Source organism: Atheta coriaria, unplaced genomic scaffold, assembly GCF_025399875.1.
Source record: "Atheta coriaria isolate IRGN ID8LTWV9N9 unplaced genomic scaffold, Caltech_Dcor_3.1 hic_scaffold_4_pilon, whole genome shotgun sequence".
Taxonomy (NCBI): domain Eukaryota; kingdom Metazoa; phylum Arthropoda; class Insecta; order Coleoptera; family Staphylinidae; genus Dalotia; species Dalotia coriaria.
The window spans coordinates 9,358,553-9,383,012 of NW_027045446.1; the positions used below are offsets into that span (position 1 = coordinate 9,358,553).

At 34.6% G+C, this 24,460-nt stretch overlaps 3 protein-coding genes across 4 annotated transcripts in view; 1 reads left to right on the top strand and 2 right to left on the bottom strand.

The window, feature by feature from the left end:
- Positions 1-575: 575 nt before the first annotated feature.
- On the bottom strand, positions 576-1,373 carry LOC135790367 (transmembrane protein 60). Its single transcript, XM_065300574.1, has 2 exons — positions 1,098-1,373; positions 576-1,024 (listed from the first exon to the last, which is right to left on the bottom strand). The coding sequence occupies exon 2, from the start codon at positions 1,015-1,017 to the stop codon at positions 619-621; it is 399 nt and encodes a 132-aa protein (XP_065156646.1). The 5' UTR covers positions 1,018-1,024; positions 1,098-1,373; the 3' UTR covers positions 576-618.
- Positions 1,374-1,558: 185 nt separating this feature from the next.
- Letm1 (Leucine zipper and EF-hand containing transmembrane protein 1) lies at positions 1,559-5,260 on the top strand. Of its 2 annotated transcripts, XM_065300250.1 has the most exons (4): positions 1,559-1,917; positions 2,168-4,074; positions 4,129-4,439; positions 4,916-5,260. In XM_065300250.1, the coding sequence occupies exons 1-4, from the start codon at positions 1,857-1,859 to the stop codon at positions 4,929-4,931; spliced, it is 2,295 nt and encodes a 764-aa protein (XP_065156322.1). In that variant the 5' UTR covers positions 1,559-1,856; the 3' UTR covers positions 4,932-5,260. The 2 variants fall into 2 exon arrangements, with proteins under 2 accessions (XP_065156322.1, XP_065156321.1); XM_065300249.1 differs by lacking the exon at positions 4,916-5,260 and having other exon boundaries at positions 4,129-4,724.
- Positions 5,261-5,356: 96 nt separating this feature from the next.
- LOC135790180 (pyrokinin-1 receptor-like) overlaps positions 5,357-24,460 on the bottom strand; it is a 35,030-nt gene continuing 15,926 nt past the window's right edge. The window contains exons 2-3 of the mRNA XM_065300251.1: positions 19,148-19,365; positions 5,357-6,565 (exon numbers count right to left, since the gene is read on the bottom strand). Of these exons, the coding sequence (XP_065156323.1) occupies positions 5,816-6,565; positions 19,148-19,365 (968 nt within the window). The 3' untranslated portion in view covers positions 5,357-5,815. The remainder of the gene's footprint in view (positions 6,566-19,147; positions 19,366-24,460) is intronic.

A 24,460-nucleotide genomic window follows, 5' to 3' on the forward strand; every position in this document is an offset into this window, starting at 1 on the left:
CATTGTATACAAAACTATTCTCGTGGCGACGTTTGTCGATAAATATCAAAATAAGCCGTATAATTCGATTTTATAATTTTTATTGCATCCTAGTGCTATCTATGAATGCGACAGATACAAGTCCCACAATTTAGACTATTATAATCAATAATTATTGTTTCCACGTGTTTCTACTGTTGTATGCAGTTCATATTATCAATTAACATGTAGAGCGTCTCATAAACTATAACATGGCCTTTAGAAACTCACAAAATGTGTATTAGTTCACGAGATTCAGGCTGTTATCTAAGCGAAATTTTTGAAATGTAAAAATATTATCGATTTGTAAGCCATTTTAAGAATACTTGTAGAAGGTTAAAAGGGTCGGGAAGATGCGTAAGTTATTAAAGAACTCTTATCATATGAGCACAAGATGTTGTGATTTATTCCATTGGTGCAAGATAAATCAGGTCCCTGTCCCCAGCTCCTCATTATTTCAGAATTCAGCAAGCTGTCCCAAATCATAAAGGATTATTTACAAACATCGACTAAAACACATAAAAGATGTTTAAAATTTTCAGAAACTTTCTAGAAAATAGGTTTTAATTTTAATCAGTCGATTTTACATAAATACAATACTTAATTATAGCTTTGACTACTTTTATGATACAAAGTAACAGTAACATTGCATATTAATATAGGCAGGAGCAACCAGAGAGGCAGTAAAACATGTATTAAGCTTAGATCCCAACTGGTATACTCCAGCTTCAAACATATCAATATCTGAGCTGCTACTTTTAACAGCACAATAAAAATAACATAGTTATCTTTCTTGCTAATAATTCGCTTGAATGATTCATGCTTGCAATGCATTGCAAAGGTGGCAATTGCATCAATGAACAGCACCAAGTCATAGAGCCATACTGGGAAGAAGATAAAAAACCAGTTCCAGTTAATTCTTCCTTCAAGCCTCAGCAGGAGGAACACCACAAATATCAGGAGAATAAACCATGTGAATAATGCTCTGTGCATTACCATTATTTACCTAAAACGTAAAAAATATGATAAATAAGAGGAATGTTAAGTTTAAGACGTTTAGAATTTGTTATTATACATACTGTCTTATCGCTTTTGAGCACGACCCAAGATGTAAACAACAAACATTAATCAGCTGCTACTGAAAGTATAAGCAGGAGGAGAGTAAAAACAGTTGGTAACCTCATTTTAGTTTTTCGAATATTTTGAACTCGAATTAGTTGTTTAAATGGTAAATTTTGAGATTGGTACATGTATTTTAATAGTTTTTGTATAACCAATATCTATTTTTGTTCAGTTTAATCTTGATTACCTACATTTAAATTTGATAAAACTTGTGAGACGTCGAACAGTTTGTTACATAAACGTCACTGGATGTCACTGTTAGTTTTAATTCTGATCATGAATTGATTTATTCATTTAATGCGGTATTTCAATCAAGAAGACTAAATTTTATAGTAAAACAACCTTCAATTGGCATCTACACACCTAATTTTATTCTCATTCAAAGCTTTTATTGTTTAAATATTAACGAAAAGCAGTTTATTTTGAGTATTGAGTTGCCTATATCGAGAGCGTGAGTCTCTCGTGTGGCAGCTCGTGCACCTTGCCGTCTCTGCAGGCCGTCAGACACAGTGCGAAACACGATCGTGACAGGGATGATGTCACATTTTACTATCTGGAAAATTTCTAAATCAGTCTAACCTCCGGCCGCCCAACGAAAGCGACTCGCAGACTCGCATCTTCGGCAAGTGTTGATGGCAATTGCGAGCAGAGAACGCATCGCGTAGACACGGACACATCAATTTACACAACAGCGATCAGCAGCAGGGCGATTCAAAATGCAAGTGTTCCTACGATCGCCGAATTTGCGCAACGGACATTACGGCATCATAAAAAAATGTAAGTTGTGCATGATGTACGCGAGTTTATTTTGCATGACAGCCGATCGTTTGGGTAGAATCGCGCAAACATTGCGAGTACATTTCACGGCTTTGCATAACCTAGCATTCCGCCGTTCCTGCAGACACGGCAGGCCGCAGGAAGTGATGTTATGTTGTGCAAACACAAAGCATTGTTATTGTTACATGTTTTATGTTTGTGCTGATAAATTTACATGAAATATTCTAATTTTATTGTTTAAATGCTTTAGGTTCGCTGCATTGCAATGTAATCACCTGCCCATCACTAAACAAGTCATTTGAGTTCAACAAAGAGCACCCGGCTTCAAAATCCAACACTTTGTCGCGACCCCAGCCGCTACTTTCGTTCCTTCTGCGGCCTAACACGTTACCATTGTCGGTGCGCCACATATCCACCACACCGATTCGATATGATGAGCCTTTGAAGCCTTCCTCGAAAGTGGAAGCAACAGTAAAGGCAATCAAAGAAAAAGCAGAAAAGGAAGCCGCTGCTGTGCCAGCTGAAACACCTCCCAAAGCTGTGGTGAAAAAGAGTATAAAAGATAAAGTCCTGGACGAACTGCGTCACTACTATCATGGATTCAGGCTGCTTTTCATTGACATACGAATTTCGTACGGATTACTATGGCGAGTACTCAATGGTAACACATTAACACGTCGAGAATATCGCTTGTTAATGCGCACTGTGGGTGACATGTTCCGCCTGGTACCATTTTCTGTTTTCCTCATCGTACCCTTCATGGAATTCTTGCTGCCGTTTTTTATAAAATTCTTCCCTGGTATGCTGCCGTCCACTTTTCAGTCTGCGACCGAGAAAGAGGATAAACTCAAGCAGAGCTTGAAAGTTAAGCTGGAAATGGCGAAATTCTTACAGCAGACTTTGGATGACATGTCCGTGCAGCACAAGGACCATAATTCACAACAAGCGAAGGAATTCTCTGAGTGGTTTAACAAGGTGCGCACCTCTGGAGAACAAGTATCCAACGAGGAAATCCTCAAATTCTCTAAACTGTTTCAAGATGAAATCACGCTTGATTCACTATCAAGAAATCAACTGGTTGCACTCTGTCGTGTGCTTGAGGTGCAGACTCTCGGCACTAATAATTTACTTCGTTTTCAATTGAGGATGAAGTTAAGATCATTAGCAGCCGATGATAAAATGATCCAGAAAGAAGGCGTGGATTCTCTCAGCTTGTGGGAGGTGCAACAGGCGTGTCGTGCACGTGGCATGCGTGCATTTGGCGTCACAGAAGCGAGGTTACGTGCGCAGCTTCAGGATTGGTTGGATTTGAGCTTAAATGAAAAAGTACCGCCATCTTTACTGCTACTTTCACGCGCATTGATGTTACCAGAGACAATTCCTACCAGTGATAAACTTAAAGCGACTATCAGCGCACTACCGGATACTATTGTAACACAGACCAAACATGCGATTGGCGAGAGTGAAGGTAAAATCGACAACAAGGTACAACTGGAGGTTATTATGGAAGAGGCTAGGAAAATTAAGGAAGAACGCAAGGAATTGGGTGAGGATATTCTCGCGATTGCCGAGAGACAAATCCGTGAGAAAGAATTACTCAAGGATACTGCACCCATATTGACAGATGAGTCAGGCGTGAAAGATCCGCATGTAGCACAACACTCAACTGTCAAGGAAAGTCACACACCTCCTCCGAAGTTAGAAGTGTTGCATACCAAGGATGTCGAGGCTTTGGAAGACGCGCTGGACGCGATTTCCAAGGAGAAGAAACCGATTGTTGAAAAGGCTGAGATTGAAGAGTTGAAGGAGCAAATGGCTGACTACACTGAAGATGTACAGGATTTGAAAAAGGCTGCGTTACCTGATATCAAAGAAACAAAAGCAGCGAAGAGGTTGTTTAATCGCGTGACGAAGATGATCAGCGGTATGGATGAAGTGTTGCGTGAGTTGGAGAAGAAAGAAGCAAAACTTAAGAAGGATATGGACGTGGCTAAAGGTGCCAAGGAGGAGGAGCTGCTGAAAATCGACGAGATCATGGCGGCCATTAAGAAGATTCAAAAAGTACCTGATGATTCGCGATTGAAGCAAATCGAGACGGTTTTGAGTAAAATTGACGTCGATCGGGATGGATCCATTAAAGTTGAGGATGTACTTAAGGTATAGTTAATATTATTACTCAAAAAGCAGAAAATAAAACATTTTTTGTTGTAGGTGATTGAAATTATCGGTAAAGAGAATGTACAGCTAAGTTCCAAGCAGGTAGATGAACTTTTGGAGCTGCTCGACAAGGAGGAAATCCTTGAAGTCGAAGACAAGATTGAGAAAGCTCTCAAACGCGAAATCGAAGCGAAAATGAGCGCTGTCGCGCATCCTGACGCTGGTGTGGTACCACCCCCATCGGTGGCTACACCCACAACAACCACACCTTCTGATTCCACCACTAGCACTACCACAGCAGCTCCCAAGGCTGACGAAACGAAAAAGACGAGTACAGCGGATCCGAACGACGCCTCTAAAAAAGGGTATGACTCTGCCGTGGGCACGGCAACAAGTGCAACATCAAACAACGACAAATTCAAAGTGCCGACCGCGTCGAGCATGCCCATCGTGCCGCCGGCGGCCGTACCCGCGAAGCAGGCAACACCCGAACCGAAAAAGCTCTAAAAAATATATATATCATCCACCTCCAGCTATCTCTTGCTAGGTAATTTAATTTAATTCCGAATCCTGTATAAAGTTGCCTCCTGATCACGCTCTGTCATTGATTTTTGACTCTATTTGATTAAAAAAAAAACGCATGCAATGTATTTTTCTAGTATATTTTCGTATATCGATTTGCACCGCAGGGTTGATTTGACACTTCATGCGTACCTTGGTTGCAATTTTGTATTGATCACGATTGAATGATGGTGAAACTTGTTGTCTGCTGCTGGCACCGATCAATCGATTATTATTATCGTTGTTGTTACTGTTGATAATTTTATTTATATTTTTCTAGAAGAGATCCACGATGATAACGATTGACGCGTGTGCCGACGTTTGTAATTGTTATTGAGTACACGAATGTGATGGCTGCGCCAAACAAACAAAAACTAAGTGCGAGACTAATCAGCGCACGCGCTGCACACACATACACTAAGAAACTTTACAATAAAATAAACAGATGTATATTTATAATGTGTTGGGGGTTGCAGAATAATGTGTTGGTTCGATTACGAATGGTTCTATTTTGTAATATTGATTTTTGTCTGTGAGATGGGTCTCTGGTGGTGTAAACCAATTTTTGTAAATAATTTAGTAGCGAAAATAATTGAATATGGAACAACATGTGTTGCATACATTACTTTTTAGTTGTTTTTATATCCTTATTGCATAATATACATGAAGTACAAACTTTGATTTACAGTTTTGTAACTCTGTGCTGTGGACGCCTGCGGAATATTTGTTAAAATATTTATTAATCTCTTCGTTCATAACAGTTGGACATAAATAATCTTACATGCTGAACGTTATTAATTACTCTTAGGCCATAAATATTTGACTTTGACTTGGAAACATTACATTTTGACACAGATTTAATGCAGAATGCACATTGATGGAGCATGGGGGCAGCACTGTAACATTAATCAAAATGGCGGCGCAGATTACGAATGACATAACACTTAGATTATAATAGATTCGTACATGCAACTTGTTTGCAAGCTCGATGTTTGATTTAAGTCATTTAAGTGTACTCAATACTTTCTGTATCAAGTTTGATTTTGATTACGTTACGTATTTAGTATGCGTTGAAGAATCAATTCAGATCTTCAGTCATCTTGCTCTCTTCGACCTCATCACATTCTTCTATGTCAGACTTTCCTTGGAACATTGCTCTGGCAACGATTCGCCCCATGTGCTATGTATTTGCGGAGTTTGAATTCACTGTGAGGTCAACATTCACCTCCTCCATGTATTTCATCAGATCTGTACTGGAATACTCCATCTCTTCACAGTCCTGTAGACTTGAATTGCTGATATCATCGTTAACGAGCATTTTACCATTGGCTTCCTCGTCGTTATCGATTCCGCTATCTTTCTCCTTGCGTTGCTTTCGTTTGGTTTTGATCTTCTGCTTACATTTGCGGTCTGGTTTACTCTCGTCGTTGTGGTTGAAGATCTTAAAGAACTTCACGAAGTATTTATTATTGTCGGTTTCTTTGAGAGTCTTCAGGTGTGGTTGGTAACTTTTATCGGATGGTAAGTTGTTGCTGATTGTTGTCACGATTGTGGTATTACTGGATTGGGAGTGGACTCTTGTACGGTATCCTTCTGTGGATGTGGTTTTGTTTTGTTGTAAAAGAGGTTTGTTTGTTGAAGAGTTTATGTTTGTTTCGGCGTGGTTGTGTCCGTGTCCATTCGTGTGTTGATGGTGGACGGTGTGACCAGTGTGGCCGTTGTGTTTTAGACTGGAGCGTTTTGTTCCGTGTGGATTGTTGGCGTTTTGGAGGTCCATCATGTAGAGTTGTTCTTCTCCAGCGCAGTTTTGAACGCCGTCGGAGACTGAGCGTTGATAGTTGCGCATTGATGGTGGACATCTTGATAAGACTGAGTATGTTCGTTGGCGTTTTTCTGGGGTGCCACGATTGCATAGGCCATAAAATGTATTCTGAAAAAAGGGAAATAATTAAAGTTTAATGGATTTTTATATTGTTTCACAAAAAAAATTAATTTTAATATAAGTTATAATGTTTGGTATGAAAAACAGCTCATGTCTATGGTTAAAATGTAAAATGTAAAATTATGTTTTAAAATACCACATACGCACCATAAAATTGTCTTTTTTGATAATTATTGATAAACAATTAATTTGTTAATTTTTTTGAAACAAGTTATGAATTATGACAAAAATGGCGGATGCGCCTGCTATTTTAAAGAGTAGTATAATAATAAAAACAAACTACCCCATTGTGTAGGGGGCTCTTAATTATCAAATTTAAACATTTTTTCACTTAATAACACAAAGGGTTTTTTTCTGTAGATGTCAATAAGTAAAACGTGTATTCACATGGAGACTTAAGAATCAATTATCTCAGGAACTAGAAGAGATAAACAAAAACCGAAATCACGGTAATGCTTAGTATGAAATTCTAGACCAGATAACGTTTAAAAACTTTTAAAAATAGCATATGCCTAAAAATTTTTCCAACGCAATTTTCTCGGAAAGTAATAAAGCTAAAAAAAAACTTTCTTCATTTTGTTCATGTCGTGATAAGGATCTACAAAATGGCAGATTTAGTTTTCCCATTTTCCAAAGTTGACCAAAGACCACTCAAAAAGAGTCAAGAGGTTACACTTGACTCTTTTTGGGCTGCAAAATATTTTTTTACGCTAGAAGAAAATTGAAAACGCTAATCGATTGAGTTTTCCAAGGGGATGAAAGATGTGAAGTCAGTTTTCCGATAACATCAATATTTCGGAAAATGGGTGGTAAATTCAAAACTGATTAAATAAAACTACCTCTCCAATTTTCCCCAAACTCTCCAAACTGATGAAAAACAATACCAGGAATCCATTAATCCAAGTTTGGTTGCGCTATCTTAATTAGTTTTTAAGTTATTGGTAATTTTTAATTATTACATAAGTGTTGATAACTGTAAATTTTAACATGTTATATGATGTGAAATTTAATTCTACGTACGAATATGGAAACCGTTTTTCTTTTTCTTTAATGATTTTCAAGATAAATAAGAAAAACTGGTTTATTCGTTTTCTCTATCAGATCCTAGGCAAAAAATAAAAATTGGAAATTTGACTTTTTTGTTACTGAATATTGAAGAACATGTAATTCTACATATTTTATCTTAATAAAATTATGTTCTAAAATGAAGTGCTTTGATAATAATCACCCTAACAAAGTCATGTTTTGTTGCTATTCAAATTGTATTATTTTCTTTATTAAAATTGCAAATAGGGCCTAAACGATAATTTTTAGCAAAAAAAGTTACTAAAGTAATCGATGCAAAAAAATTTATGCATTTTTTGTCGTTTTTCAGGGAATTTTTTAAGGATTAAGAATATGTGGTCCTTTTTTCCGTAGCCCTTTTAGTTCTCAAGATAATCGCAATTTAATCTCGCCGGTTTCACGGGAAAATTTTAAGAAAAAAGTTCGACCCTGTTGTTCGACCGAAATTTTTTTTAGGAAAATTAGTTCGACCCTGTTCTTCGGCCGAAAAAAATTTTACGAAAAAAGTTTGACCCTGTTGTTCGACCGAAAAATTTGTTTGGAAAATTAGTTCGATCCTGTTATTCGACCAAAACATGAAATTTATTGGTCAAAAATAGCAATATTTAAAGGGCATTTTAAGACACTTTCACAGGGTTACACAGAGTTAAAAAGGTATGCATATTGTAGAGGGTTTCTTAAACTTTAACATGACGTTGAAAAACTTTAAGAAAATCGTTTAGTTCACGAGATACAGGGCGTTTTCCACAGCATGTTTTCAAATTTTCACAAACTTGCCAACTTTTGAAGGCCATTTTAGGACACTTTTAAAAGTCCTAGATTGCTAAAATAAAATTCTTCGTAAAGAGAGTATGTTGAACTCTAGTATGAGGCTGAAAACCTTTAGGAAAGTCAATTAATTCAGAAGATACAGGGTGTTTTCCACACTTTTAAGCCATTTAATTTTTTTTGAAAAATGCTAAATTTTAAAGGGCATTTTAGCGCACTTCCAAAAGGGCTAGGGAGTTAAAAAAGTATTCATCGCGTAGCGGAACCTTCTAGCTCTGACATAGAGGTGAGAAACTTAGATAAAATCAATTAGTTTACGAGATACAGGGTGTTTTGTACACAATGTTTTTAAATTGATTGAAAAATGCTTATTTTTAAAGGGCAATTTAGCGCACTTTTAAAAGGGCTAGGAACTTGAAAAAGCATTCATCGCGTAGTGAAACACTCCAGCTCTGATATAGCAGTGAGAAACTTTGATAAAGTCAATTAGTGTACAAGAAATGGGGTGTTTTCCACACTATGTTTTTATTTTTTTGGAAAAAATGCTAATTTAGGGCATTTAAAAGTACCTACTTGTGGAAGGGATTGAAGGTTTGAAAAGCATTTATTGATTACTAGACTTCATGCATTACAATTTCCGTACATTTTCCTGTTTTCCTCTACTCAAAGGCGCATGAAGTGCTCTAAAATGCCCATTAAAACGGTTATTATTTTCATTATTGTTCATTTTATAGTCGAAACACAGGTTTGAAAGTAATTTTAAATTTTAATTTGACCGTAAAACGTTGATATATTTATTTAATTTTCAAACTAATTTTAGTAGTGAAGTAAATTGCATTATTAATGAAGAGCACAGTCAAAATAGACAGTTTCAGTACGAAGCGAGTGCCGAATTGTATTCAGAATTCATGTTGTTCATTTATATATCACTTGTTTTAGTTTTTTTGTTAGTGGTAGTGAGCCTACATTGAGATAAAGAGTAATGCCAGTTTGTGTACATGTAAAGTCAACCAAAGATAAATATAACTGTACAATTTCATAATATTCTATTGTTACGTGATTATGAACTGCAATTTTTAATTTAAAGTTACAGTTTTTGACTCGAGGGCATCGTTAAAAATAGAGTTTTGTAATTTATTTAATTTAAGTTGTAATATATTCTAATAATCACGTAAATATAAATTTTTTAAATTGTAAACGTGCATTGCTTATTCAAAGTCAAGGATAAATACAAGTTAACAATATATTTCTATAATTTGATAAGAGATGGCGCAAGAATGCACTTATCTGCATTAAATTTCGTTCAACACGCAGATTGCACCTGCAATTTATGTTGATATACCTATATTTAAGTAAACAAACATGCATTGAAGTAATTAATACCGATGCTTTATTTCAGATTCTAATTTCCTACTTTTAAAATTGTTTAATTTGAATTAGAAACTAAGTATAAATTACATTTCGATTTTCCACTTTATTTCATTAATTTGCAACTTTTTAAAAGGTTATTTACAGTTTATACATTCCAACTATCTGAAAATGCAATTCAAACTCAACGTGCACGTAATTCGTTAAAAACCCAGCGCAGCTTTATTGCATTTTTAAAACAACATAAAATATACGAAACTACCTCACGTTCAATCCCAAAACGCAAACATTATAAAAACCAAAATGTAACAAACACCCACCAAAAAATGTAGGTTTACTCTGAATATTGATGTTTTAATTCACATTCATTATTTTAATTAAATTAAATAAATTAAAATAAATTAAAATTAAAACAATTCAACAAAGTGTAACTCTTAAAAAAAAAATTCAAACGTGCGCAATCAACTATAAAAATGTCTGTGAATTCGTTGAAACAAACAAAGCTTACATTCCGATCCCGTTGAATGGTTGAATATCGACAGCTAAAAATTCAAAATAAACCGTGAATGTTATAAGCAATGGAATCCCATCGACGCCTTCAATCATTCAACGATTTGCATGCAAATCGATTGGATCACCACAATCATGTGACTAGATCTCGATATATTCAGATTCCAGCTGAAGGGAGATGATGAAACGTGACGAAAGTGATGTCAAGTCAATATTTTAATCTTTGTTTTTTAAAAACTGCAGAGTAGAATTTTTATAGTGACTGTCAGTATAGTTTAGTCAGATGATTAATAGGATTAATACAAGAGCAAACGCGGATGCGGGCGTAATGTAAACCAAACAGATTGTGAACGAGACGCGTCTGTGGCCTGAAATTCGCGATAACAACGCATTCATGCTTGTGACTGCTGCCACCATCAAAAGGGAAAACAATTCATATCTAAAAAAAATTTTTTAAATTTTTGTTGAATTTTTATCTCAATAAATCTAAATTTCCGAATATTTATTATTTCATTGTTAACTTTGGTTGTTTCCCGATGTGCAGTGCGGGATTCTAAAGTTAAAACCGTTTTGCGGGATTTGAAAGGAGTTCTGTGCATCCGTACTCGAATCCTCGAATCACTCACGCTCTATTTCCGGCCACTGCAGGGCGGTTTTTGCGTCGCCGTCGTCGCCATTCAGAAAACACGCTCGAACGCTTGTAACGCAGGCGAGCTTAGCGATTATTTGCGTGCCGGATTGTTTTCCGGCTATATTTTATCCTCCGGCAACATGTGTGCAATGTGCATATACTTCATAAGAGCCAACGGCGGAAGAATGCAATAACTATGCTAAGCATTTTTCAATTTTGCAATTTTCTCCTTGAAGAAAAATCCAAAATAAAAATAAAACTAAAACATTTTTACTTCAAAAATGTGTAAATAATGTTTAAAAGTAGTTAAAATGTTAATTTTAGTCCAAGAAAAAGTAAATTCCAATCAAAGTGTGTCGTAGCTAAATTTAGAACTAAATTAACTTCTTTTTTCATTCCAGAGTTTTTTTTCGTGAAGAAAAAAAGCAAACAATGTTATTTCAATTATCTGCCTTCTACCTTGGCGTGTCTGAATAAATAAGAATATATTTCTTAATCCCGTATAAGATTTTTGACCATAAAAAGTTGCGGCAAGTTTTTTTATTGCCATAAAAAAGTTTTAAGCTGTTTTTAAAGCTTGATGTGCGGTGGAAACTCATGGAAAGCTCCTAAAGTGAATGTGGAGTTCTTAATAATGATTCTGGTGCTTGATAACGATGTTACACGAGCGTGCGCCACCGAAAACAGCATTAGGGTTGACCTGCAATAGCTAAGGGTGTTTTCTTTGTATAATTGTTATTTATTACCACTGAAAGTCGCTTAGTGGCTTCTTTCTAGCACTTTCAATTTCGTTTTATTTTCGTGCAAAGGTCAGAACGCATTTTACGCCTTAAAAAACTTCATGTTTGATTAAACTTAATTTTTAGCTAAGAATCTACCAAATCTACGCTTGGGTAATTTAGTAAATTCAAGCGTAAAATTAATTTAAACTTTAAATCTACCCCCCGCTGGCGGCTTTACGTGTTACTTCAGTCAAAATTCCGAATTCATTCATAATGCGATCTGCAATACAATCGATTATTATCGCAGCGGTGGTTGCGTTGGTGGTGCGTTAATTTGGCTCAACTCTTGCTTCAATCCACGGCGATAAGGGTAATTTTGTTGACGCACGCCGGCGCCTGGGGCGGGCATGTGCATAATCGAAAGAGATTCATGCGTGAATCAAGCCGGTTGTGTGTGAGTGAATGGTTAATTCAATACAAAGTGGTTCAAAGCGAACAAAAGCTCTCGACCAAGACTCTGACTCCACCAAAGGTCAAAGATTCAAATATTTTTCTATATTGCAACATATTTCAGAAAATACAAAGCCATATTTTCTATGTTGACAAAATATGTTTTTCTCGGCATGAAAATGAAAAATTATTAATCATTTTGTGTGTGGCCACATGAAAAATGAATTTTTCTTGACAAGTAATTAAAATCCGCACGCAAAATGCAAACTATATCAACAATAACATAAAAAATTACAACGCTGACAGTTTTTAATGAAAAACTTGAAGATTTAAAGAGATAATAAAAGAGAGATCCAACAATTGTGAAATTTTCAGTTTAATTAAACATAATCTACGTTGTAAAGCCAGAAATTTATCTCTTTCATTAAAAATGCATTTTCTAATTGTACCAGATGCGACATATGTGGTTGAATGAAAGAATAGAAAAAAGTTTCATTCACAATTAAATTAATTTGTCTGGGTATGCATAGCGTTTCTCGCAGGTTTTTTGTATGCGCACGTTGGAAAATTTCGACGAGCGACGGTACAATATGAAATTTTCCGGGTTTTCGCCGCTTGCAGCTAGTTAACGTCGGCGCGTCGGTGAGAAGAGAGTGTGTTTATTATCGTTTATTGTCGGCTCGTTTGCAGCAATGCAGCAAGCGGCAATATCGTCGGCAGGTGGTGGACAATTTTCCACGCATGCACTCGAAACTAGCTGGCGTAGAATAGACTATTGGTAGATAGCTGGAAAATTGCTCAGGATAAAAAATATCGTGAATGCAAAACGTGAGAAGTGCTTTTCATAGAAAGCAGGGGTAAAAAATTAGGTTAAAGGGGTTTTTTGTCATAATTTGTGTTAAAATTGGCAAAATTATGGCAATTTGTTATAATTTGCGCAATATTTGTGAATTATTTGACGATTTTAAATTTTAAACCAATTTTTGACGTTTATAAATGTTTTAATTTTAAGAAAATGAGTAATAATGCACTTTTGCGCCATCTACATTCGAATTAAAAAAACTAAAACTATGATTAGACCATTATATCAACTTTCATCCCTTATTTCACACCCTTAAAGTTTAATTTTTGCAACAAAAAGTAGCCTATATTATTTTTTTAAGTCGAAACTATGTCTATACCAAATTTTATTAATATTTCTTCAGTGGTTTTCTCGTGAAAGCGACACAAACATACAAAACCACATTTTCATCATAAAATTTCATAATCTAAACAAAAATAACGTGTTTTATACTTCTTTTAGACCTGAATTAATAATAAATAATAAATTTTCATTACTTTCTTACTATTTATAGCCAAAAACCACAAAACAATCATTAATTGATCACACAATAATTAAAACACACGTAATCTGTGTTATTAATTGTTCCTGCGTTGAATTAACCCGCATCCCTTTCAATTCCGCGCGAAATTAATCAGTGCGCCGTCTTTATGATGACAGGATCACAGGATATTAAGCAAACTTTGCCTTTACCATCCCGTTCATGGCTAATAATTTAATCTGCCAACAGATGTTTTAATTTACCTTGATCTAAGCGCCCAAGTAAAATATTGCAGTTTAAAAACTTTAAAAACTTCAAAGTGCAGCGTGAGAATTTAATATCTTAAAGTTTCAACTTAAAATTTATAACATGCTAATAATATTATGCAAAAGATCTCATTACACTGCCGATTTCAGTTGGGCGACAGTCAAAAGTCACGAAACTAACACTTAAAGTTAAACTAAAGCAGAATATGTAAAACTTTTGCGACTTTTGCGGAAGGAACCAGGAAATGCGGGAATATTTGGTGCGAAATTTAGCACATTCCCGATTCCGTTTCGTCTATTCTTAGAACTTCAGAGATTTCTAAGAACAATACTTCAAAGTTTTGCGTAGCAATATAAAGAAATATAAAAATATAAATAAAAAACCAAATATGTTTGCTTTTGTTCCTATTTTACGTAAATAAATAAGAAAATAAATTTTAAATAAATAAATTCAACGAATGTTCAAATTTGACGTCATAGATTTGCTGAACAAATAAATTTCAATTCGATGATGCAGCGCAAAAAGCTTTACAAAGCGTCTCGCGTTTCAGTACCGCATCGCTGCAAAGCATCCGTTTATTTCGACGTCGTCCTGCATTCCGAATTGAATTTTTGCGGATTCGTCCGCGGGTCGCGCATAACTCGATTGCGAAAAAGCAACATGACATAGCGGAAGCCTTGCCGGGCGATTGTAGCAAAGCAATTTTCGACTTTTTATCGACTTGTTTGTCATGGCACATGGCACACGTTGCTCTTAAATTTTTTCCTCCTCGTTTGTGGTTAAGACCGGAAGGCTATTTGTGGAGCGTAGGCAACACATCATTCCTCTGCGTGAGAGCTGGGTCACAGTGTAAAGGACGAAAGGATATCACAACAAACGCTCGCGCTGTGTGCAACGACAACAAATACTAGTACTACTTTACCAGTAGTCGGAAGATTTGATAAGACTCGAGACACGTTTGAACTGTTTGTGCAAAACATCAACAAAATCTGACACAGATTCGCAAAGCTCGGCAGTCAGTAAGTCACTCAGTCATTGGATCAGTGTAGCAACACGTCTGCTTTCGCATCGCTGCTCCTAAGTTTAAAAAGAAGAAGGAAAAAGTGTGGAAATCTTTCTACGTGATGTTAATCCTTATTCTTTTCGATAAACAACATTTCCGTAGTCGTAGTCGTACTCGTAGTCGATATATTTACCGATTTGTGTGTTGGACATCCAAACTGCTGCTCTCTCTACATTGGTATTTACTGTTCAAGTTGCAGTGGCAGCTTCGAGAGCTTAAAGTCCACCCTTCTCGGTCTTGCGGAGTAGTTTTAGTTTTGTGTACAGTGTAGAGTGTACACTGTATCCGCGCAGAAGTTACAAGCGGACGGGAACGCACTTCGTAATGTTTATTTCAACGCTAACGTTCGAGCGCTCTAACGATGAAACAAGCTGGATGAGATTGAGTTGAGTAAAGCTCGCGGAAGAGTTTCCAGCTTCACACCGAAACTAGACTAATTTAGAATGACCTTGAAAGTGGTGTTTTTTAGGTTAAAAACTGTTTCTAAAACTTAAAAATCATATTAATTGGTGTAACAAGGCATAAAACGGGTTTATTTTAATACTTACATGAATATATTTTGTTTTAATTTAATTTTAACTGAATAAATCTTCTATTTTGAGAAATTTTCAAGAAATAAAACATTTTAAATATTACCAACCTTTCTTGAGTTAAAAATAAAGTAACTATAAAAGTAACTAATAAATTTCAAGTTGGTACCCGTTGTAACCAAAAAGTGTAAGATATGCAACCCAAAAAACACTTGAAAGTATGCAAATGAACAAAAGCAGCAAATATACAGACATAAAACGCAGCAGTAAACAAAATTCACGTTCCAGTTTCAGCTTTATGAAAGTAATTTGTAACCTGCTTGTGCATGCGCCGGAAAATACGTACTCTTCGCAAGTCATAGCAGTGCACGTGAAATTTATTACTGCCCAAGGAAAAGCAATAATCGCGCGATTCTAAAGTTGTTGTAAATTGCAAAACGAAGCAAACGAAGTGAAAATACACAAAGTAAGAGAAAATCGAGAAGAAAGCATTGAAATTAAGTGGTACGCAGAGGTCACAGCATGACGACGGCGTAATTTATTACAACCCTCACGAATATTTTGCAAATGTGCCAATGAACCGACCGCGCGCGCAATGGGAGACGTGTAATTTAATGCACGTGGCAAAAAAGTCAAAGGTGGAGCCACACGCGGTGAGTATGTCAAAGTTTTAATGGGGTAGCAATATATTTATGTTAATTAACGTTGAATTTAATTAATATGAAATTGAAAATGAAAGAAATATAAATTCATATTTCTTTGAAATGTATGACATAATATTTTGTGTGATTGCAGTGTAAACATGTTTACGCGTTCAATTTTCGCATTTTTTCATTGTTTGCGCGTCCAGATGAAGCCACGTGTAAACTATTAAAACACGTTCTTGTAAAGCGATGAAAAAAATGGCTGCAGGCTTGGCTTATAACTGGTAAACAAATAAAACTTAAGAATCTGTCTGTTGGTAGCGCGTATTTTACATTTTTCAACACGTTTCTGTGTTTTTTGTCTTCCTGGGGCGTTTCCAACGCTTATCGTCTGTAAAATGCCATCCTTCCTGCGTTCCAGGATTCAGGCAGGCATTTCGAGCAGTTTTTATTGCCTTGTTTATACACGTTGTGTTTTATCTTATCTTTTGGGATCTGTTTTCTCAAGACGAAGCGAAAGTCACGCGATTCTCCGAATGACAGAATTTTTTTTCGGCGTTTATTTTGAAAACTTGTTGCTGCTTGCCAAAAATAAACAAAAAACATTCGGAAAATGATAAGAAAATAAGTGAAAAACGTACTTTTCATAAGAAATTGTTAATGTTTTCCCTTTTTTAACTGAAAGAAGCGAAATTTAAATAAAGTCGAAGAATTTCCAAGCAATTTGTGTTTCAATTAATTTTTTTTCAAAAGAAATTTATTTTTTGTGCGTAATTCTTTGAGTTAAACGTATTGCTAATTTCTTTGCGTATTTTTTTTGTTGTTGCTGGTTGCGCGCGGAAAGTTCTGTTCAATTAATTCGGTTGTGTAGATCTTTTTTCAGTCGTTAAACTTGTCAAACTTGATGCGAAATTAAGCGAACTTTATTTTACGATCCGCGCTCGACTGCAACCGCGAAAGAGTTGGGATAAAAATTAAATCGAACGGGAATAAAACTTTAATTCTGCGTTTCGAGGGAGAATCTGCTTTATATTTAACCTACTTTTAGGTTTTATGAAGAGATTTCTTGGAAATTCACTTTAAAATTAGACTAATTAAAATTTTGCAATAAAAATACTTTTATTTCACTTGTAATTAAGTTAAAAAAGTTTATTATTTTAATATTTTTATATAAAATGTACTAGACAACTGATTTTATACATGTAAATGTCAGTTTGTATGTTTGTTCTGCTTTCAAGTGAAAACCACTCATGTGATTTTTATAAATTTTGGTATAAAAATAATTTTGACAATGGAAAATAAAATAGACTACTTTTTGTTGTAAAAATTTAACTAGGCGTAAAATATGGAATAAAAGTTTATATCGAGATTAAATCGTAGTTATAGTTATATAACTCAACCCTAGATGGCGCTAAACTACATTATTAGCTTTTCTCTTTCATTTAAAATAAAATTCATAATCTTTTCATCGTATTCAGCTCATAATACGTCTCAGAAACAAGAAAATAATTACTTTTATTAAATTCTACGATGAAATCGCAGACAAAACTAATAAAATCTAATATTTCAAAAATCCTTGAATAAAATAAATATATCTTCTTGCAAGTATGAAAGCAGATCAGCGAAAGAAATCACAGGCAATGATTTCGGCGTCCGTGCATAATAAAACAATAAAAACGGTGGACGTGCGCCATTATTGCTAATAAGATGTCAGGCGAAACGCCGGCGCAAAGAGGACTAAAATTGGCGAGCAGTTTCCGCTTGCAATGCATGAAAAGCAAGCACAAGAAGAAAAAAAAAACGTGGAAAAACAAGTCGATGTGAAACCGAGCCGATAGAAATAAGATAATCGCATAAAACAGAGAAAACCGAAGCAACAAAAAAATACATAAAAAGAATTGACTGAAAAACGAAAATTCCGATGCTTGCAATAACAATATTCGTGGAATTCTTTAAAATAACAAGGCGACGATGTTGCCAATGCAATAAAATGTATGAAATATTAGCAGAAACCATCGAAAACTTTTATTGTTTTCATCAATTGGCTATTTATAAAGTAGTTTTCAAGTTAGTCATCACGGAAAAAATAAAATAAGAAGAATTATGATAATTTAATGCAGTTAAAACCATAAATATTCAGATTTTTTGTTTCATTTTCATTTTTTATAAGAAAACTTAAGGAAACGTGAAAGTTTAACGAAATAAATTGAGTGTGATAAACGCGATAAGAATTTTAAGCGGAAAACTTTTATTTTTGCATTTTTCAAAGTTTTTGGCTATCGATACACAAGAATCACTTGAAACTGTCGAAGGGAGTCATAAAAAAGCATAAAAAATGGAAAAAGTTAAAGTGCTAGTTGAAAACTAAAAAAATCCAAACATTTTTTGCCATTTTCAGAGCGGTTGACCGCGTTTGACGATTTTGATTCACGATTTCCGCATGCATAGCGTGTTTACCCATCGAGATCGAAACATTGCAATCAATTTCACGGCTCGACAAATCCTTTAAATAAATTTAAATAAATTGCAATTTTCAAATGGTTAATTTCAACCGAAACAAATTCATTTCTAAGTAATTTGCACACAAAATAAAAGAAAAGTCAAGCAATATTCATTTATAGACGCATATCTCTCGAATAAATAATCAAAACTGCATACGTGCTGACGTGCTGTATATACAGGATGTTTTAAATTTCGAAATAAACGAAATTTTATGAGCATTTAAACGGATTATGACTTGCGTCGTGTGAATAATGCTGGGCTGATTTTAGCGCAGAGTGCAACATGGGAATGTGAATGCGCTAAATATTTACAGCCGTAAATTAAATTTATGTGCACTTTTTCAACTCAACTGAGGCCGTATCTTCCACGAGCCGGGCATTAACTCGATGCCGTTGGAACACACTCTGCACTTCCGTTTTATTTTAAAGCTTTCCGAAATAAATTAAGTGCTAATTTGGTTTTCCAACGCAAATTACCAACTTTTAAGATTAAATTTTCAACTGGCTAAGCATCTGCAGTATATATAGATGTTAGGCAACCAAGTATACACAAAATTTATTACTTTGTGTTACTTTATTACTAAATGCACGTTTTAAGTTTTAAGTTTTAAGTTTTGATGTGAATAGATTATACACCTGTTCAGATTGTTATCATTGGATGAGTGCCAGAGTGTGCTTATGAGAGTTTGGAAGTTATGAAGTTGTTTAATGTTCATCATCGTGACTTACCTTGAATGCCTGTCGAAATTTGTTCGACATAATGTGATAGAGAATTGGGTTGACCATGGTTGAAAGGAAGTAGAGCACGCCGGAAATGTACATCAGAGCGATGTAGATCTCAATGCACATCTTCTGCGCTTCCGGGGACGCGGCGCTCAAGTACACCGCCAGTAGACGTTGGGCGTGGAATGGAGCCCAGCAGATGAAGAAAGCCACCACTACAGCAACTATAAATAGAACATTTATTAAAATTTATAATATAAAAATCTGTTGGTAAGCGCATAACTCAACAACGCTTCGACCAATTTGGCCAATTCTTTTTTTAAAATGTTCGTTAAAGTCCAAGGATGGTTTTTACAGCGAGAAAAATTTAAATAATTGCCGGGAAAACACTAAAGACAGCCATTTTCTATAGGATAAAAGTTGGCATTGAGATACAATCATAGGTATAATTAAATAGTTGAATCCGAGATGGCGCGCTGAAGTGCATTATTAGCAATTCTTTATATAATTAATTTCTTTAAAATAAAATTGCGAATCTTATTGATAGAATTGACACATACTACGAGTATGTCTAGAACAAGAGAGTAAAAACGAATTACATTTTTATTAAACACTAGTTTAATATAAAATTATTTTCTTTTAATGAGTATAAAGATATATCTAGTAGAATATTAACTGATACTGATTGTTATTTATTGTTTATTATCTCTTTGCTTAGTTTCATTTAGCTTCATTGCGTTTGGAATTATTTGGAATTATTATATTTCAGTTGACTGAATTGAGTTCGACGCGCTTTGTTATTGGAAAAGTTTAATTTGATTTGCGCGCCTCGTCGATTTCGCTAGATTGCCACGCGCTTTTTCATCCGCTATTACTTTTTGTTACTTCAGACGACGCGAATTATCCGCCAACACGATGCCCTACATAAATACCGTTTGTTTTTGACGCCTACACGCCGCAAACTGCTTTCGAAGAGTTAATTTAATCAAAGAAAAGAAAAATGTTGAAATCAATTTGTATAGTGTATGCAACCCAGAAAGCAGGAAACATTTAACCTATACACAACCACAACCACAAAATCAATTATTTAATTGTAAGCAAGCAATTTAAATATGTAAATTAATTTAAATTGGTTTTAACTTAAAGCTAACATAAAACTTACTTGGTTTTACTCTGTTAGTAAAAAATGAACTGCTGAACTGCTTTTTATTATCCCTGATTTGTTGGGATTGTTATTATCCCAATCATTTGACAGCTTATCCCCACTAATATTATAAATGCAAAAGTCCTGATGTTTGTTACACTTTCACGCAAAAACTACTTAACCGATCATCATGAAAATTTGTACACATATTCTTAGTGGTCCCCGAATGGTTATAGGCTACTTTTTATTTAATAAAAAAAATTATTTTTTAAAATAAAATAAAGAAATTGTTTAGCCAATAATACCCCTGCATCTGGCTATTTGACTACTTTAACGCCATCTAGCATTCCAGCAATAAAGCTCAAACCTAAGTACTATAGTACCATCACACTGTAGTATCACACTGTATTACCGACAGCTATGTCAACATCAAATCCAATTGACTACACTATGGAGACTGTACACTATACTTCCATATACTATACTTTCAGCCATTTTAAACTTCCCGCCATTCTACTTCATTGTTACTTCTTCTGTGACTACAGACGCGTACGGAAGCAACTTCATTATTTTAGATATTCGCGAGCGAAGCCAAGGGTTAAAGCTAGTTCATAATATAGGCAACCAATATAACACAAATCGTTTTGATTTATTTCAATAAAGCAAATAATTTGCATCTTCTTGAATTACATGAATTTCTATACTACTGAAACACATTTTATGCTAAACATTACTTTTATCTTATCAACAACTGCATAATCCGCATAAATTCAATTAAAAATTAATTTAATTACTCAAATAAACCGTAATAACATAAAATTTAACTTATAAAATTAAAGTTTTAATAAAAGTTATTGAAGTAATGTTTAAACACATTGTGTTACTAGTTTGTCCACTGGTCACGATTCGTAAATCTAATTTCCATGCCAAAACGAACGCGAATTGTGCACTTTGCGGAATGATTTACGACGAACGTGCGGTAGCAACAGGAAGATGAATAATTATGAAGTCAGTGATTATTAATGCACATTTGATTATATCCTCTTCAAATCTGCACGGCGCGCAGTATTATTAAGTGTTGGTGGTTGTTATCGATTCGTGATAACCTATTGATAAATGACAATACAGTTGACTATCAATTGTTACTACACAACATCACATCAAAAATAAAAACAGGAGTATAATAGGAGCAAATATTGATTATAATTATTTATCATGATTAAAATAATTATTTGTGTTGGGGCTTTCGGATGGCATTCAATTAGTAAAATGTAAAATTAACTGCAATTGCGCTGGGCATATTGGAGTGCGCTAGATAATTAGCCAGGGCTTTTAATTCTTGATTCTCTGATCGCTAATTGGCTCAAAACATTCTGTTCGCAAAAAAATTAAAAAATTAATTTTAAGATTAATTAACTTATAATTTATTTCTTAAATTAATTAAAAAACATCAAAAAACTTAATTTTTACAAAATTAATATTTTTGTTAATAAAACACCCTGTATAAAAATGCATTTATGGTTGCCTATAATAGAATGTCGAACATTTCGTTCGTCGGCTATCGGCGGCGAACATCTGGCCGAGTCATCTCATTATCCAGCCGCGCCGAGCGACATAACCTAACTTAACACAACTTAACCTAACTTTCGGTAATCTAATTCCCTCTAATTTGCGACTCAAACACATCATCCTTATACTTGCGTGTGGAATGTCACTGAAAGACAGAAGCAAGTACAAGGACAATAAGCTAGGTATTTGCTATATTGAGGATAATAAGCGAGTTTAACCCCCAAAGGCATTGCTCTATATTTAAGCCGAGAGAGAGATATTAAAAGGAATGATAACCCTGGATATTGAGAAATGCAAAAAAGTGGAATGATGATGAAAAAAAGGATAATCTGATCGGATGAGATGTGAAAGTGGAAATGAGGAAATGCGGAAATGAAATGATCAAAGTCTCTTCCTGGCGTGGAAGTGGAGTGGCTAGGAATGGATTTCAATTGAAACAATTCAATTCATTTTCTTACTTTGCGTTGAATTAAAATTTTTCTTCCTTTTTTGGTTTCTTTACGTGTTAATTATATTAATATAACATAGACTAGGTTATGTCAACTCGTAAACATAACCTATTTTAATTTCTACTTAATATTTTTTCTTTTTTTTGATTTTCTGCTTTTTAAGGGTCTTAAGACTTAGAATATAAAGCAATTGTGTTCTGGTTGTGATAAATTCTCTTAATGCGAAGTTTGTGTTAATGATTCGGTTGGTTATCGCCGGATCGCGTGGGTTCTTAATGGCGGCAAGAGCGTCTGCGGATAATGTAGCTGTTTTAATCATAATGTTCTGAGTTTCAGACAGATGCTCAAAACGTTTCTTAAATTACCATTGGCATTGGCGTTATTTTCTCTGAACATTTCTCTAAAAATATTTTGATGTTATTTGGGTTGCATACATTTTCACTGTCAAAATCAATGTATTTTAATATTTAACGGGTATTTAACGTTCAATATTTGATATATGATATTACTGAGCATATTTTAATATCTATCATCATAAAATAAATGTATTCACCCTTGAAACATTCCCGAAAAATAAAAAAGATGAAATATTCAATAAAAATGTATGCCCCACATGCCCAAAACATGTTTTTACTCTTTTCCCAGTTTACCCTCGGTGTGCTTGACTTGTTTTCGTGCGTTTCTTGCTTTTTGAGGCTGGGAATTTGACGCGACACGCATCACAAACCGCCCAGCATCAATGTTTAACTACGCAGAAGTGTAGAAACACTAGAAATGTACTCTACTTTACCACAACCACCACCAAAACCATCAAAAAACATTACATTCCTGAAGAACAAAGATAACCAAAGATAAGATAAGATAAAAGTGGTTTAGGATTAGGATTGTATAATTTTACAACATTATTTTCTTCACAAACGTAATTTTCCACCAAAAACCACCAAAAACCCGAAAATAAATTAGATTTAAACCGAAAATGTCAGCCGTTTAAATTATGCATGTACTATTAACTTTCTACGCATGATATAATCTCATGACCTTGTTAGTGAAGAAAAGTGTCGCGTGGATGAAAGTATCTCCTCGTCGAATGTTATCAACGCGCGGCACGTCCGCTTCCAATAGCCTTAAATGTCGAACGCGACGACCGGTCGTATATTAGCCGGGGTGGAGCGGAGGAAAAATCAAGTAAATTTCCAAAGGGAGAGGAACTATGCCAACTAACCACCACCACTACTACTACCACGGTGTTTTATTCATGAATCCAGCGAGATGCTCACAAAATGTGATATACTAGAAATGCAAAAAAGCGAAACTTGAAACAAGGGAACGTGAAATAGCCAGGAGGAAATTCCACGCGCAGGTATAACAACCCCATGGAGACTGGGAGATAACAAAATTCAAACTGGAACTGAAACTGAAACTGAAACTAACCTAGACAAAAGAACAATGGAATTGAAAACAATGTTAACAATGCATCAAAACTAAGAATAACTAGATTGGGGTTAACTTAACCTCAAAAAGATTTTTTAGGTTAAGTTGTGATTTGTATTTAATGTGAACATCAACAAAAAAACAATGGAGGAGTAAATAAGGTAAATTGTCCATGAAAATGGTTAATATTTGATTTTAAGCAAATTTAACCTCAACTTTTTTAGGTTATGTATTATGTATTGACTAATATTTGATGAAAACATTGAAACAAAGACAATAGGAGTATAAACAATGTTTGCAAATTCCTAAAAACTAAAAATAATTATTTTAAAGCAAATCTAACCTTAAAATATTTTTTTGGTTATGTATTTAATAATATTTGATAAAACCTAAGAATCAAAACAATAGAATTCTAAAAAACATAAAAACACAAGAAAACTCTGAGAAAGTATTTGAAGGTCAATATAACCTTCAAAAAACATTTTCTAGGTTATGTATCAAATAATATTTGATGTAAACTTCAACATAAGAACAATAGAATTGTAAACAATGTAAAAAACACACGAAAAACTAAAAATAAGTATAAAAAATAATTACCTAACCTTAAAATACATTTTTCTTGAAGGTTATGCTATAAAATATTATTTGATCTGAAATATCTAAAGTAAAGCAATTTTGTGTGTGCCTTGACTTTGTCTCCAATATTTGTTCGAAAACAAAACTTTG

Bases quoted from the DNA above. Each gene is read 5' to 3' on its own strand.
- Letm1 (XM_065300249.1), top strand. From the start codon at position 1,857: ATGCAAGTGTTCCTACGATCGCCGAATTTGCGCAACGGACATTACGGC. The intron at 1,918-2,167 runs GTAAGTTGTGCA...TAAATGCTTTAG, and splicing joins TTACGGCATCATAAAAAAAT to GTTCGCTGCATTGCAATGTA. The intron at 4,075-4,128 runs GTATAGTTAATA...TTTTTGTTGTAG, and splicing joins AAGTTGAGGATGTACTTAAG to GTGATTGAAATTATCGGTAA.
- LOC135790367 (XM_065300574.1), bottom strand. From the start codon at position 1,017: ATGGTAATGCACAGAGCATTATTCACATGGTTTATTCTCCTGATATTT.